A 16,219-nucleotide genomic window follows, 5' to 3' on the forward strand; every position below is an offset into this window, starting at 1 on the left:
GTGAGAATTCCACTGAAGCTGCCTTCCTGGGAAATTTGCATAATACAAAAAGCTCCTGTTAGGTAAAGTTTATGATGAAGTTATGGTATATCCACTTACTTCTTTGAGAGGTGCAGACTACGACCCAGCTGGTATCTATGGGGTGTGATGCAAACTTTTAGATGAACGTGCTGGCAGAATTTCTCTGGATGTGCAGACAATGTGAAGCTGTTCCTGAGGTAGCATCAGAAACTAGTTTGCAATTTTTTAATAGCAGTGAAACTTCATTTTCCATGTGAAAAAGACAAAACAAACCCCTTTTCCCAAAAAGCATTTTCAGGTTTGTGTGCAACTCCTACTATTTCCTGAATGCACTCAATTTTTTAAACTAAATTGTGAAGACATCACCTTTGGATTTTTGCATTTCCTTCCTCCTCTTTTTCTTTCCCCCTTGCTTTTGGCCCCATCAAAAGAAATGACAAAAGCTCTTGATTATTGTTCTGAATGTATTTTAAAATCCTGTGTTCTGTGAACAGCAAGACAAGTAAAACCTGGGTTTGTATGGATTTGTGCCCTTTTATTCCAGCCCTCCCTCTCTCACATAGGCTAGCACAGCCCCACTCAGCAGGGAGCGGCATTCCCAGTGGCTATTCCCAAACCTGCAGTGCGTGGATTGCCTGGCGGCTGTCAAACGAAGCGTACGGTGATTTGATAACCAAAATGTGCCACTTTTAGTTCCCCCACCTCCATTTGTTCCCCCACTTTTCCTTCAGTGGGGGAACTAATTGAGGCTCCTCTCCTCTATCCAGCCCCTGATGTTCATGAAACTCAGAAGCTTTCTAGCCATCTTCCACACATGATTAAACTGGCAAGCTAGTTCAAAAAGTAATTACTGATGGAAGGAAGAAACCCTTTCTTCTCTGCAAAGCCCTCATTTCCTTAAAACTGAGGCTAAAAATGCAAGTATACCGAAGGCCTGAGATGAGGCAGTGAGGTACGGGTTTTGTCGACGTTAAAATCTAGTGACTCTGAAATTTTAGGCTGCTTTACATGTGGGCCTCAGAGCAAAAGTATGTGTGTAACCTGGGACATTTAAAATCATATAAAATGTATATAATACATACTGGTTGTTGGGGGGGGGATACTATTTTAAATGGAAACATGTTTGTATTACATTGCTGTATCACACCAAAGTGAAACAGTGGATTTTGTAGATAATATGACAATGTCCTTGTATTTCTTCTGGTTTTGGCGTCTGGGGAAAAAAAACACAGTGCAAGCAAAATGTAGAGAAATACAGTATTGGTGACGATGTAAACATCAGAATATTAAGACCAGTCCTGCAGAAGGGCACTATGTCCAGGAATGAGACACAGTACTATATACCTGCCACAATCATCACAGAGTCAGAGACAAACATATTCTTATAGCGTTATAGATATACTTCTCAGTGCCTCGGAGCCAGGGCTGTGTTCTTAAACTGGGCAAAATCTCCAAATATATAAAGCGGAGAGCATACTAGCATGTTATTTCGTATCAGGCTCATTTTTGAATTTTCTACATGGCTTTTATTCAGCATCTCTTCATGTGTGAAAATCTACAGTTCAGTTTGGGCTGAAGTTTGTTCTTTACCAGTAGTTTCCCATTTCATTGATGACCAATTCAAACAATCTAACTAAAGAGTCTGTCTTACCAGAATTTGGATGCAGATCCTTCCTAACATGCGCAGTTTTACTTTAGTACTGGACTGAGGGGTCATTTAATGCTTTGCAGATTGCAGAGCTGTGAGTAGAAAAATTCATTGCTAACAGTATGTCAGGAAAAAAAAAATCGATTTGAGAAAACAAAACAAAACCCAACCCCCCCAAAAAACATTCTTTGGCTACGATTTTTTGTGGATATGTATAGTTATAGTTTATCTTACAATGCAAAGGCTTCTACATGAATGGCTGTCGTTCTCTCTACACCTGACGATCAGCTCGTGCCACTCCTTAGGCTTTTGGCCAGCCATGATCCCATACATTGACCACATGGCATCTATGGCCAGCAGAGCCGGTTAAGCGTGATGCAGGAATATCATACACCAAATGCAAGGTGTGAGAAAACGACTTCCACTACCTATTAGCAGCAGTGGAAGACGCATCATCTAGAGGAAATGAGGAAAATTTGAGCACTGAATTTGAAAATTTTAGGGAAAAGATTTCCATGAGCTATCCCTATTTTAAATAGCGTGCCTCAATAGGAGGGGATGTGAGCAGAGGCACACTTGTTGCTGTGAACCCAAACCCGATGTCCTTGTGCTTCAGGAAACTTCACGCTGGACGGGCTCTACTCGGGTCGGCGGGCTCGGGGATCCGCTGCGTGGTGTCCAAGCCCGGATGTCGAGCGTGGGTCAGAAATGACTCCGCTGCCGAGTGGGCTCCGGCTGGAGCGGTGCCGGGGCCGCTGCACGGGGCCCCTCCCGGGCGACCACCCCGGTGGAACTGCACACCCGCCAACGCCGGCTGCTGCTGGCGCCCGGGCCAGGCCCGGCCCGCCGCCGCCCACCCCGGCAGCGCACACCGCGCCCGCCGCCTCCCTGTTCTGGCCCCAATCGCTGGCCCAGCTGCAGCCGGATGGCTGCGGGCTCTGCCCGGCCCCGGGCCCCGCCGCCGCTCCCCGGGCAGGGCGGGCAGGCGGGGCGCGGGCACCCCCGGCGGCGGCCGGGGGCGGGAGGCGGGAGGAGCGAGGCGCGGCCGGGCCGGGCCGTGCTGGGCCGGTCGCAGTGCCTGCCCGCAGTGCCTGCCTGCAGCGCTGCCGGCGGGGAGGCTCCGCTGCCCGGGGGGAGCCGCGCTGGTGTTGTCAGACTTTCTCTCCCGCCTGCAGGCCGCGGCATGGCCGGGGCGCCGCGGGGGGAGCGGCCCTCCTTCCGCGCCTTCCAGGCCGCCTGCCCCGCCGGGTACGGGTACGGGTACGGCGGCGGCCTGCGCCACCTCCGAGAGCGCGAGTTCCCCCGGCTGCGAGGTACCGCGGGCCGGGCGCAGCCCAGAGGGGCGGGCGGGGGGCGGGCCGGGGGCGGGGGAGGCCCGAGCCGGTGCCGGCTCGCCTCGTCCCCGGGCGGGAAGCTTCTGGTGCGAGGGAGCGGCGGGGGAAGGGAGGGGGCGCTGGCAGAAAGCCCCGGCCTCGCCGCCCCGTCAGCGGCATGGCGGAGAGCCTGCAGGAGCCCCCGAGGAGCCCGCTCCCGCCCCCTCGCCTCCGGCACAAGTGCCCCGGAGGTGCCACGAGTTCAGTAACAGGATTTAGGTACAGCAACAGGGTGCGAAGCGAGATATTAAGAAGGGGGGGGGAAGCATATTAAAATGGTACAACAGCCCCTGTCTAGTAAAGGTTTGTGGTCTTTGCAACCTACTTTTGCAGGTTATATAGATTTCCCCTCCCCCCAACATTAAACGTTGCTTAACATACTATTTCAAATCTAATCGTGATGGGTATATACTACAATAATTTATTTTACTTAAAGAGGTATCAATGCCCATGATACTAGTGCTTCAAAATACTTAGGGAAAAAACAGAGGAGAGAGCAGAATAAGTAACATCAGTTTGGATGTCCTGAACCTGTTATTTAGGCCACTCTTTCTGTTAAAAGTTTCATGTTATGCTCCTTTTTGTCATTTCTTTGAATTTTGGTAATCTAATGCAAGAGCGGGCTTTCTCACACACGGATGTTTACTAAAGAATGGAGTTACGCTTTACCTCTAGAGGGATGTGGAAAAAACTTAATTTCAAGCAGGAGCTTGAGGAACTTTTCTTTAACTAAGATTCAGGAAGTTAATTTCACAGTCTGGTCTTGGTTGCATCAGTGAAAGTTTGATACCAAGAAACTGCTTGTCCTAAATTCAGGCCAAGATTCTGAAAAGTGGGTGTTTTGTAACTGAAACATTGTTTAGACATTTAAGCAGATGGCTTTTCAAAACTCCTGAGAATCAGGCTGCTTTCTCATGAGGCACCCCAGTTTTGAAATAAAGTTGGACTAGTCCAGGACGGAGTCCAGGAACTGGCTGACAGCAAAGCAGTGAGGATGATAAGCACGTTGCTTGTGTTTATTCCTTGGCCTCCTTTTATTTAGCCATGTAGCTGTATCCCCGCTTGCTAAAGGTCTTGACGCACTAGTGTTGATGTTATAAAATGACTTTTAAAGCTCTAGGTCTTCGTTACCTTGCTGAAATAAGGTGAAGGACAGATGGCTGATGTACAGGTTAGCAGCAGCAATAGTAAGTAAAGGGGCCTTCTCCAAGTAACTTACAAAAAAATAGTGGGGCTTTCAGGCATTTAGCTACTTAAGCATTTTCAGTGACCTGCCAAAACATGCAGGTTGGGGGATAAGGTGGGGTTGAAGTTTTGCATCTCTGCTGGCCTTGGGTCAGCTTTATGGGTAAGTCTGATTGTACAAACACCGATTCACTAAGGAACCTGTAGCTGTTCATGTGGTTGATCTCTGCTGGGTGTCTCCCAACTGCACAAAGGTGCTGCAATTTAATCCCTTCTAGTAAAGAGCCATCTTAACTAGTTCCACTAGGCAAAAGAGAACGATCTCTATTTTTAGGTAGTTAACAGTAATGTCTTACTCTGCCTGTTTATTTGGGACATGCCTCAAAGATCTTTCCGTCATTAAATTTGGATAAAAATCCAGATTTTGCTGCTCACTTTTTATGTGAACCTAATTTCCGGAGTCCCTGTCTAGATATCCATGAATTAAGCCTAATGCTCAATTTTGGAAGTGTCGTCTTCCTATGAGCAGCATGTGATAATAGTAACTATTGCATATCAATGTATTAATTTCTTCCTGATTGCTGATACTTGGTGGCATCCAATAAGGGAAGGCAGAAGCCTTCTCTGTGTTATAAACCTTTGCCTGTATGGTGCTAGTGCTTCTGTTGTAGCTGTAGTATGAATAGTTGCAAGTGCCTGTTGAGAAGGTGGTACAACAGATGTGTGTAGGGAACACTGGCTGCTGGACATACTATAAAACCAGGATTTTTCAAAGGTGGTCTACCTGTGGTCCTATCAAAGTCTGTGGGAGTTTCACTCTTGGGTCCATCAGAAGGAAAGTTAGGCTCGTACTGAGTGTGTTGGGGATTTCCCCTTCAGGTTTTATGAAGGGATAAAAGGAACTACTCTACTCCCTTGAATCAGCAGGGGTTGGTCTGTTTTGTCACAGAAGCCTTAAATTTTACCTTTTAAGCCAAGGTTTATCTCCACTTTTGTAATTCAGGGGCTGTTAGCTGATGGCTACAGCAGCCCCTTCTAAAAATATACGTGGAGTCTGTGAAACAGATCCCTGTTTCACAGGCAGCAGCGTATGCGCAATATGTGACCTTGACTTTAATCTTGTGAGCAGCGTACCCTTATCTGCAGTGTAGGATTGTAAACTGTGCTTCAGAAATGGATAAAGAAATCGGCGGGAGTTTATAGGTTCTGTTGTTAAGTAATGGGGATGAATATGCTTCTGTGATGTTTATCATAGCAAAGAAAATACCAGCTTCAGTTCGTGTCGTGGTTTTAAAAAAGAAAAAGCTGACATGTGATTTCCGATGCAGCATTTAATCCCAAGATACCTTTCCAGTTTCAGTTGTGTGCCAGTATTCTCCTCTAAGGTAGTTGTGTCCGTTTTGGTGGGAGCTTTCCAAGAGCGATAAGCAGTGGATACCCATCCCTCAAATACAAACCAGCATGTATTAGCAATCATGTATTCTTTAAGGGCTGCTGACTAACTGAGGAAGTCTTTAAGTGAGGTAAGATGCACTGTCCCATTTAATGTCAAATCGGTCACTGCCCTGTACTTCAACAACAGTCATGTGACAAATCATATGTTACCTCAGTAGTATGAACGTTTGTGATATGTGTGATTACATACAATTAACAATAATAATGCAGCTTGCCTGTTAAACAAAAAGGAAAGGCAGACTAAGCTTTGAGTAACAGAATTGGCCTTTTGTTTCTTGAAACTCTAATGCTGTCTCATGAACTGGTCACAATAAGCTCACAATAGAGCTTATTCTATTGTTCAGTTAAGGAATAGATGAGTACTGGATCTGACCTTACACAAAGATAAGACTTTTTACTCATATTGCCAGTAATTATTTGCACCGAGACTTTTCCTGTAAGTAGGAGAATGGGAGAAGCAGGTCTTCCTGCATTTCAGTTAGTCCTTAGTGGCTTGGTTAGCAAAGGTCAGCTCTGGCCCCCGAGAACAGAAAAGCCTGTCTGTTTTGTCATGTTTGGGGTAATCTCATGTTTTGGCTGAATTTCAGAAGTAGGAAATGCATTCTGGTGTGTCAGCTCAGAGTGATTTTGTTGATAGGTAGCTGATGCTCACATTTAATGAAACTTGCGAAGATGAGTGGAGTGAGCCTGAAGAGTTGCACTCACCTCTTGGTCGCAAATGTAGGCAAAAAAAAAAGGATTTTTTTTTTACATCTCCAGAGGTTTGTTTGTTTGTTTGGTTGGTTGGTTTTTTTTAAGACCATCCTGTTTGATCTGGTAGCTGTCTTCTACTTCTGCTTCTGTTTATAATACTTTCTGCTGATTTCCTAATTATTAATAATTTTAATAATAATAATTAATATTATTAATTAAATAATTAATAATTTCTGTTCTTTTAAATTTCTTTTTTCTTTTTCTTGGAGAAGACTAAGTGATTGTGTGTGTTCAGCAAAACCTTTTATAGTTAGCTTCTTAGAGCAATATTGTTCTTTGAGCAAGTTAGCAATATGCAAGTCTCATCATGCCATTTAAAAAACAGTTTGATGATGAAGGATAAGTTTATTTTGATTCATTGTTGTCTAAGATCTATGCTGAACCAGAAGCAAGGAATGTGCCATTTTATGGTCAGATGCAATTCTTAATTGTGAGTTCCCTGAAGCCCACCCACCCATCGCTAGCCAGAATTAAGCTAGGCAGCTACAATCCTGGGAGAGACAGCATCTCCTGGAAAGGTAAAATGATTTCACCCATGTGCTGAGATTGGCATACATTAATGTTAATCCAGCGCTTACCTCTCCTGCCCAAAGGCAGCAAAAGCAATGTGTAGGGGAAGGATGAGGCTGCTTTTGTTGTCTCATTGGGAGATTCTGGGTAGCTAGAAGAGCTGCTAGTTGTTCTGGTGAGTAAGTATCACTGAGTTACCTCATCTCTAGCTCATCCTGAGCGAGAAGAAATCTTCTAAACCTCTCGTTTTGGTGTCTAAAGCTGAGAGCTCCTCTTCCGACCACTGTGCAGGGCTTGTTCACTCTCTCCTCAGCGGCTGTGAGATATCTGGCTGGTAACCTGCTCCTGTCCTCTGTAGCCCCTCTGTCACACCGTGATTTGATTTTGTGAAACACATTGGTTTTTTTTATTTGGGGGTGGGAAGAAAGCAACAGAAATTATATTTATTGAAGGAGGCTGCTGGTGGACAGTTTGAAATGCTGGAAGACATCTGGGAAGATGCATTTAGTGGCTGGAGAAGGTATCATAAAAAGAAGCTGTGGTATGGGAAGTGTGACTGCACTACTACATGACAATTGTTTTGTACAAACCAATATATATGCTCATGTAAAGCCTTAATGCTTCCTGTAGATTTCAAGTCAGCAGTAGTTATCTAAATAAGCTGTTATCAAAAGAATTGATATCAAAGAGGAAGCGTGTGTGGAACATAGAGTGGATTTAGTACCAAATGCAGTAACAGCAACTGTGTGTTAGTTTCAGATGTTTTCCTTTGCCTACATAGAAGTAACAGGTACTGTTAAGGAATTTCTTACCTTGCATTTCAGGGTTCAAAAGGCTATTGGTGGTCTGCTCTGTGTAGAACTGATCTTTCAATTGAGCACTCAGAGGTGGATGGTCTTTTGCTCTTTGTGATTCACATAGGTCTTAGTGAAGAGTAGTCAATGATACTGTCATTGTAATATTTCAGCACTGAATAAAGTTTTAAAGTTTTAAAGTTTAATTAGAGGAAAAAAATTCCCTCAAAGAAACAGGTAATGTCTTCTCTTTCTGAATTGTATTACTCAGAGTAATACATACAATTCAGTTTTAACTTCAGATTTGGTGTTGTAATACCCATATAAAGATGTTCACTGCACCATTATGCCACATAGTACAAGACATTTAAAACTCTGGAATACAGAAATATTGAGCATAAAAGCAAGTACCAAACCCTATAAACCTATACTGTTGACAGGAATTTTCAGGTGTATTTTAGAAATAAATATTGCTCATTTGGGACTAGATTCTTTAGAACAGGTAATAATCATATATAGACATTAGATTTTTTAAATCAACATGTAGAGATTAAAAAAAATACTAGATTTGGAAAGATACTTTATGGAACTCCATAGATGCTTCAGGGTATCAGCCACCCATTTAAAAAAAATTGCACTTTTAATTAAAAGATATGTTATCTCTAAAATTAATGTCTGTACAAGATGTATATTAGTGTATGAAAGTATTACAACAGGCAGATGTTTTATTTAGAAAAGCACTGGATGCTTTCTTATCTCTTACTCAAAAATTGGAATTGCACCAAAATCTTCTTCCTACAGAATCCCACATCAGCGTTGCATCCTTCCTTCCGTTGCCTTTGCTTCCTCTTAGATTCTCCTGCTTGTCCTCGTCCATCGTTATGAGGTTGCTATATTTGAGATGTGTATTGATTTCTTCCCAGCATATTTCTGTATAGTTCTGTATGATGTTTATGTGATTTGTTTTGTTCTTTCTAAATATGAAAGGTAAGATGATTAATTAAAGAACGCGTGTAAGCTTTCAGACAGCTATGATCTGCTGCTGGTGTCCCTGCACTTATACTGGAATTTACCCTGCAAAATCAGAACCTGGCATGTGAAGCTCTTGAAATTTCGATTATATGTTATGATAGCAATTCCCATATCTGAGCTGCTCACCAAAATTCAAGGGCACTCCCAGTTTAAGGACAAAAAGCCAAACGGAGAGGTGAGAGGTCAGTTTTTGTTGATCAGCTTGATTCATTGCATACTTGGTATCAGAGGGATGCTGCAGAGACGTCGCTTGGGGGTGAAAAGACTGTCACTGAATTTGGGAAGACCATACTGCAGAGTGCTGCATAGTAAAAAGCACTGATATGAGAGGCTGATAAATGGGTAGACAGCACAATATATTTGCAGAGCAGGAGGCTAGTGGGATGCTTAACTCGGAGGTGGTATTTAGGAATTAGGATGCTGAGCTCTCAAATATCTCAGGCTTTTTATAATAGGTTGTCTTGGCCCAAGCTACAGGAATATTCAATGCAGATGTTTTCCTTTATGTGACACTAAGATACTTGTAAGGTGTGGTTTTTTTATTTTTATACCTCACTGATCTTAGAAACTTAAAAACAGAACTAAAAAAAAAATCTTTTTATGAGTATGTCAACTTGGGGTTGGTATAATTTTTAAATCTTTCTAAGTTAATAACGGTGATAGTGTTACCATGTCTGCATACTGATCGGCACACAAACAATTTGGATCACAGGCTGGTTCCTATCACATTTGTTAGGAGACAGAGTTGCGGTTTCTGGAGGTATTATGGAAAAGGTGATGTCAAGAAGTGAAGGTGTGGGAAATAGATGTCAGAGTTGTGGAGAAACAGGAGTATAGTAGGGCAGGGAGGCATAAAGACAGGCCACAAAGCAGTAAAAAGTCAGACTTCATTAGTTTCATTGCTAATGAGGCAAGTTGTTACGCTCCTGGCAGTATTTTTGGCAGCCCAGACAGATCCTGTGCAGTGATGCTCTTGGCTCCTTCACCTTCTGTCCTGCTGTAGAGAAGCAATGGTCTGCGAGGTGCCTGTGATGGGGATGCAACCCCCGGCAGGCAGCTGTTGTGACAGTGTCATGCAGGAAAGTGTTAAGTTGCTTTTTTTCTGGTATGTGAAATATACATATAAAACTGGAAGGCAGGTCTTTGGGAGAGAAATATTTCTCTCCCTGCTATTTTATTTCCCCCCTTCTTGCTTTCAGGATTATACTGACTCACTCCTTTCTTGTAGCAGCCAGGGGGATATGGCTTTTGCAAGAGAAGTAAAAAAGATGTGGTTTCTGTGCTCATTCAGATTAGTCCCTGGAGCAACAGGATCTAAAATGCTTTTAAAAGAAAGCTAAGAACATGACTGGACAAGATTTTTGTCCTTTACGGTCTTTTTAAAAGAGAGAGCTATCCAAGGGTGTGATCTTTTGGTGACGTGGTTAGCTGGGGAAGGACGATTACACCACTAAGCTTACTTCTTCTGGCAATGTGCAGAATAATGTCCTAAATTAAAATTTGGAAAGATGACAGGAAGCTCATTTGAACAAATATTCATTAATTAAATTAATGTTCTGTGAATTAATTTCAGTAATGCACAATTAAACACGAAATACCACTGTTCGTACCCCTTTGCAAACTTATGAACAGGTCAGGTAAAGTTACACAGTCATCAGAAAGTTTGTCGTGTAATTTCTTCCTGAGGAAGAAATTGAAGCCCAGGATTTTCTACATTTTTATGTTCATGCCACACAGTCCATTAAAGTTGTCATAATTCAGTAATTTGGAACTGATGGTATCAGTAATGGGTACAAATGTATGTTGCCTTTCTTTAAAAAAAAGGACTTTGTATTGTTTTTGAGTAAAATACACTGTTCATCTCCTGTGCCATTCATTTCCCAAGTAATTCATTAAGGAGTGTAACTTATTAAGTAACTTATGAAACATGTGACTGGGAGTCACATTTTTATTATTTGTATATCTGCCTATAATTTCTTTCAATGTAGGCAGTTAGAATTGTCACAAAACAAAATGTTACTCAGCTGCTCTGTCAGTACGCAACTTTTTAAAAATCTGTCATAATCTTTGATTCATCCCACACTAGGAAAATATTCATTACAGATTTAATCAGTTTAGGAGTGCGTAAGTCCAGTGAGCAGAATGGGAGACTCTTTTTAATACCCTGTCTTATCTCAGTTGTGATGGACAAGTTGCTTTGGTAATGCATGTTGCCTTCTCATGAGACTGGATAAAAGCAGACAAATGAAAGAGGTTAACTAGCAAGAACTCCCTACCTGGTGGACTGAATGGAGTAAAATTAAAGACTGCATGAAAAAGGAGCCTTTGCCAGATGCAGACATGATACTTTCCCCCCTGCACATAAACTTGCTAGTATTACATAGCTGGGAAGCTGACCGAATTGATGTTCAGACAAAACTGGACGTAGATTATTGCACTCCGTTGTTACTTGATCATGGAGTTAGTCTTCACAAACAAATGATACATTTGATTAATGAATAAGAGCTTTTAAATGCATTCCCTTAAGAATGCAAATGTCTGAGAAGTAAGGTATCTTGGAAGGTGGTCATGAAGTGTAGCGATATGGTAATAATCATCTTCTTACCACCTTAGCATAGATGTTTAGCAACAGGTACCATGCTGCCGAGACAGCCTAATAATACAAATGCAGGGTGACTGGTTGCCCTTCTAAAAGGAGGATAATTTAATAGTACTACAAGTGAAGAAAAACATATGCCATGTAAATTCATTAGAAGTGAATTGGAAGACTTACAGTACGTAAGAAATAAACTAAAAACCATGTAAGATACGTTTTGTGTAACATGATGTTATATGCAAGAGACATTAAAAACGCAAAAATAACCTTTAAGGGATGGCCGCAAAGGTGTATTTTGAATATAAAGAAATAAAGAGAACAACACATCTGAACTGCATCGCAGCTGACTTTCCTTGTGTCCTGGGACAGAACAGCCCCTGTGAGTGGGACTCACAAACTCCTTTCCATTCTGTTGTTTACAACTATTTCTGATTTGACTAAGGCATATGTTCATGCCAGGTTTTTTCCATTAATGAAATTAAGCCCTCTGTTTTAAGGATTGTTAACTGTCCAGTTAATGTTCAATCAGTGAACTTAGTATTTCTCCAAGCTCACCAAGAGCAGAAATATAGACGGAAGGGAGAAAAACTATGACAGAGGGTTTTTTTTTTTCAGTTCATTCACAACAATTTAGGATTTGATACCGTGAAATATTTTCCTTGAGAAGGGTTGATCATGAGCAGTGATTCCCACTTCAGTTGCATTCTTTAAAGCCTCTCAGTGTCTGTAAGACACTGAGCTGAAGGATGAGAAAGGGTTTGAGTAAGGGGGAAAGGAGACAGATGTCTGTGGACAAAAAGTAAGCTGCTTTAATATTCCTTTTCATACCACAAAAAGCCATTTCAATAGTAACTTTCATAGCTCATTATCAAGTTTAGTTTTAAACTTTCCGTCTTCTATTTCTTTAGAAGCCTAGGGTTTTTTGGTTGGAATATAGAATTTAAAGTCATCTTTGGGTGATAAACTACTGCTTGGATAGAAATCAGACTTCTGGGAATGAGGAAGGAAGTCATGATGATTTTGTTAGGAGCTGCCTTATGTTCAGGCGCGGTGAAGCTCGTCTGCAGAGCACAGAAAGCGTCACTGCGCTGCAGCCCTGTGGAACCAGGACTGTCTTAGTGTGCACCGCCATGGCCCTGGCTTCATCCGACCCGCTAGGAGAGATTTGGGCACAGAAGACGAAGCCTTCCTGTGGCTCTGTGGGAACCCTCCCTGAGATGCAGGCGGTATAAAAACAAACCTTCCCTCCACCCCCTGTTTTAATATGAGCTTGCCCAAAGGGTGGGTCTAGTCCAGTGAAATGCTCTCGGGGGGTGAAGCCATCTATTTCTCCCTTTTATAACTCACCTTTGTGGTCATCCTTAGAAGCCTGTAATAGTACTTTGTGAACGATGAAAAAGTATAAATCCTAGTGAGTTACATCAAATTTTTTTTTACTGAGTTTCCCTTCCATATGGTGTTTTTCAAGGGTTGGGAGAAATCTTCCCCTCCCTACTTCCCAAATGTCAAATTTAAGAACACCTGCTCTCATTGGAATATTTATATTCTGATTAGCTCTAATGAAAGGCAAAGCCAGCTTTTTAGCTTATGGGAGCTGAAGCTATCCATTAAAAAAAAAATTATGAAAACCTCCATACCTTTAAATGTGTGGACTGTTGCAGAGTTTGCAGCGTGTAATGCTTGTTTGGAGGCACTAGGTTGATTCTCCGAGCTTTGCATCAGTGAGCATGACAGCTCCCAAGAGATTAAATAGCTGTTATAATCAGAACTTTAATCAGTTTTTCTTCCATTTCTGCGAGTATGGAGAAGGATAGGTGTACTTGTAAAGTGTCATGAGGATTACACTGCAACGCTTCCTGGCTAAACTTCAGTGCCTCTGAAGTGGGGGGAAACAGTACCACATAATCTAATGACAGCTGTCGTGTTTCCGAAAGTGCCTGATCAAATCTTCAAATCTGAATGCTAGATACCTTGTGGGTACATCCAACATCTAATATCAGTCACTTCTGCTTCCTTCCGTGCTCGTAGTAGAAATGTGATTACATACTGAACTGATCAAATAGCAGTTAATTTACAATGATCTCCTTCAGGTTTTGTATTGCAATGCTACATGTAAAACTATTTATAAGAAGTGGGTATTAGGAAGTTAGCCTTTGGCTTGTTCTAACCTCTTCAAATGCCTCCTAAGTTACATGTTTATAGAACTTACTGTGGCTTTAAAAATTATTAAGTTCTTACATGGATTGTGCTGAAAGAACATGAGAATTTTCCAAATGAGTAAAATGTATATTTATAATATAGTTATAAAGAGCTTCTGGACATGAGAGGGGGGAGTGGAAGGGAGCTCTCTTGTTTCTTCCTTTAGACAACAGATTAATTTTTATACTTTTTTTTAATAATCTATCTACCTGACTTGTGGTCTTTCTAGTCACTCTGCATCTCCATGTTTTTGGGCTGTAGATTGAATTTCCCCGTAGTTTGAGAACAGAAATAGCTGAATCTAGAGGAGAAACCTTACTGTTTAGGCTCTTAATGTAACTGAGCTATGGACAATGTTGTGTGCATTAAATCTGCTTCACTGCATTCCTTGCAGAATGACACAAGAGAAAACAGCAGTCTAGTCTAATGTAGTCCTCTGGTTATAGGTTGTTTGGGGTTCCCAGCTTGTAAACAGGAATATGATATGAGAAAAAATGAAACACTAGAGAAAAAGTCATATAAGCAAGAACATATTCCTATCAAAACTGATTATTTTTTATTGTCTCTCCACTGAACAGATATTACAATGGATATATAAAAAAATATAAACATAAATAAATATACATAAATGAGCTTATATATATAAATCCAGGAATTTTAGTCTCATTGTGGTCAGAACACTAAGTGCCTAACAGTCATCTCCCTTAGCAGAAAGAAATAAAAGTGTTTCAAGTTGGGAGGGGGGAAGGGGGAAAAACAGAATGGGGTGGGCATGGGGAAAAGTTTATACTTAATGCCCTTCTTATATCCTTCTCTCAGCACAAATTGGAGGAGGGAAGCCTGTACTTTGCTCCTGTAGGAAAAAAAAAAAGATCTGTGTACACTGCGCAATAACTGATCTCATGAGGTTCACTTTATCACTTTATCCTGACTTTCTGTGCACATAAAGTACCAGATATCTGGTATTTATACAGAACATTGAGGAAGGATTGCTGTCCGTCTGGAAACAAACTTCGTCAAAGCAGCTATCTCACATGAAACCTGCATATTCTGTGCAGCTAATTGCCTGGGTTCTTTCTAGGTTGACTGTTGGGGAGCCATTAATTGTGTTACGGTGGTGACTAGATCATTCTGGTATTTATGGCACAAATTTGGAGAGTAGTTTTTAGAACTAAACGGATCTGGTATGAAACACGTAGAAACAATTGTTGTATGCACTGGGTTAGATGCATTCTTTGAGTTATCATTATGTCAGAATATTTTGACCAAGATTTTTTTCCCCCTTAATTGTTTGAATTTTGGACACTCTAACTTGAAAGGTGGTGGGGCAGATTAGACATCTGACTGAAACAGATTTACAATGGATGTGATCTTACAGTTCTTTGAAAATCAGGTCCTTCTTGATGTAACTGTAACTAAGGACACAAATGAAGGCAGCCTAACATACTAATTTTAAAATTTAAGTTTTTATTTAAACATTTGATTTTGTGCTTCCTTTGCTTAGAGTTAGAATCTTTTCCCTTACATTTTCCAAACGCCTGACCCATATCTTGGCCTTTCTGTGCTCCACTGGGAACCTTTACTAACTATTTTAGAAGGTGGTTTTGATATGTTAAGTGTTTCATTTTTACATCTCCTGGGTGATCCTTTTAGTGAAAAATGTTCTTGCAGTTTTGCTAAAAATAAACAGGAATTACAAATGAATTTCATCTTAATGACAAATAAGTAGCTTTAAAATGCAAGTGATAAGAACCAAATGTACTATTGTTGCCTTCAACATACTTGCTTTGGGGGAATATGATAATGTTATGCCCGCAAGCAGAAATTAAACAAAAAGTAGAAATTTTCAGGATATAATAAGAGCTCATTACGGAAACTCAATAGTATTCTGTCATGTTGCTTCTAGTTATAGTTTTAGACTAGCAAGTCTAGGAAGTATTTGAAAATTAACAGCACAGAAATTAGCTCTGAAATATTAGCAAATTACTATTACTTTTCAATTTATGATAATCCTGTTTGTTATTAACTTGATCATTCATTGTCATAAATAATGTTCACCTCACTTAAAATTCCTCTCCATCCTCGCTTCATGTTACAGAATCAATTCCTGAATTTCTTAGCTTGCAAACTCTGAACATGCCACCTGACATCCTTTACCCACATAAGGAATAGGTGTGTTCAGCAATCTCTGGTTTGTACAGCATCGGTAGAAGTGGTCTATAAAGAAGGACCAGGCTTTAGTATGGGTAGGGAACTCCAGCAAATCCAGTACTTCAGTGTGTTTCTGGTAGTTATGGAGACTCCAGGTATGAAATTGCTACCCATATTCAGAATCCAATCCTGTAGTCAGTACTGGAGGCAGAGTATGCCATGTGTGTTTTTATCTAGATAGCATTTTCAAGTATCTTGTGTCATAAACTGAGTAAAATATGTTGTATGAATGTTGTGTCTGATCTTGTCATTTATTTAAATATGGCAAGACTATACATTTTCTGGGGGAAGATCTTGATTTTTAAGTGAATAATGTTTTATCAGCTGCCTTGAGGCGAAATGCAATAGCTGGTGTCGTGGCAGAGTTGTGATTTTAAGCTCAGAGTTCAGAGATTAGGGACACTGTAGAATATTTGTTTTTCCAGGCATAATCTTTTATTCA

The 16,219-nt window shown here is 41.2% G+C and overlaps 1 protein-coding gene across 1 annotated transcript in view; it reads left to right on the forward strand.

Annotated features, from left to right (window-relative positions):
- Positions 1 to 2,716: 2,716 nt before the first annotated feature.
- MOCOS (molybdenum cofactor sulfurase) overlaps positions 2,717 to 16,219 on the forward strand; it is a 228,043-nt gene continuing 214,540 nt past the window's right edge. The window contains exon 1 of the mRNA XM_075142346.1: positions 2,717 to 2,982. Coding sequence (XP_074998447.1) covers positions 2,853 to 2,982 — 130 coding nt within the window. The 5' untranslated portion in view covers positions 2,717 to 2,852. The remainder of the gene's footprint in view (positions 2,983 to 16,219) is intronic.

Source organism: Calonectris borealis, chromosome 2, assembly GCF_964195595.1.
Source record: "Calonectris borealis chromosome 2, bCalBor7.hap1.2, whole genome shotgun sequence".
NCBI lineage: Eukaryota > Metazoa > Chordata > Aves > Procellariiformes > Procellariidae > Calonectris > Calonectris borealis.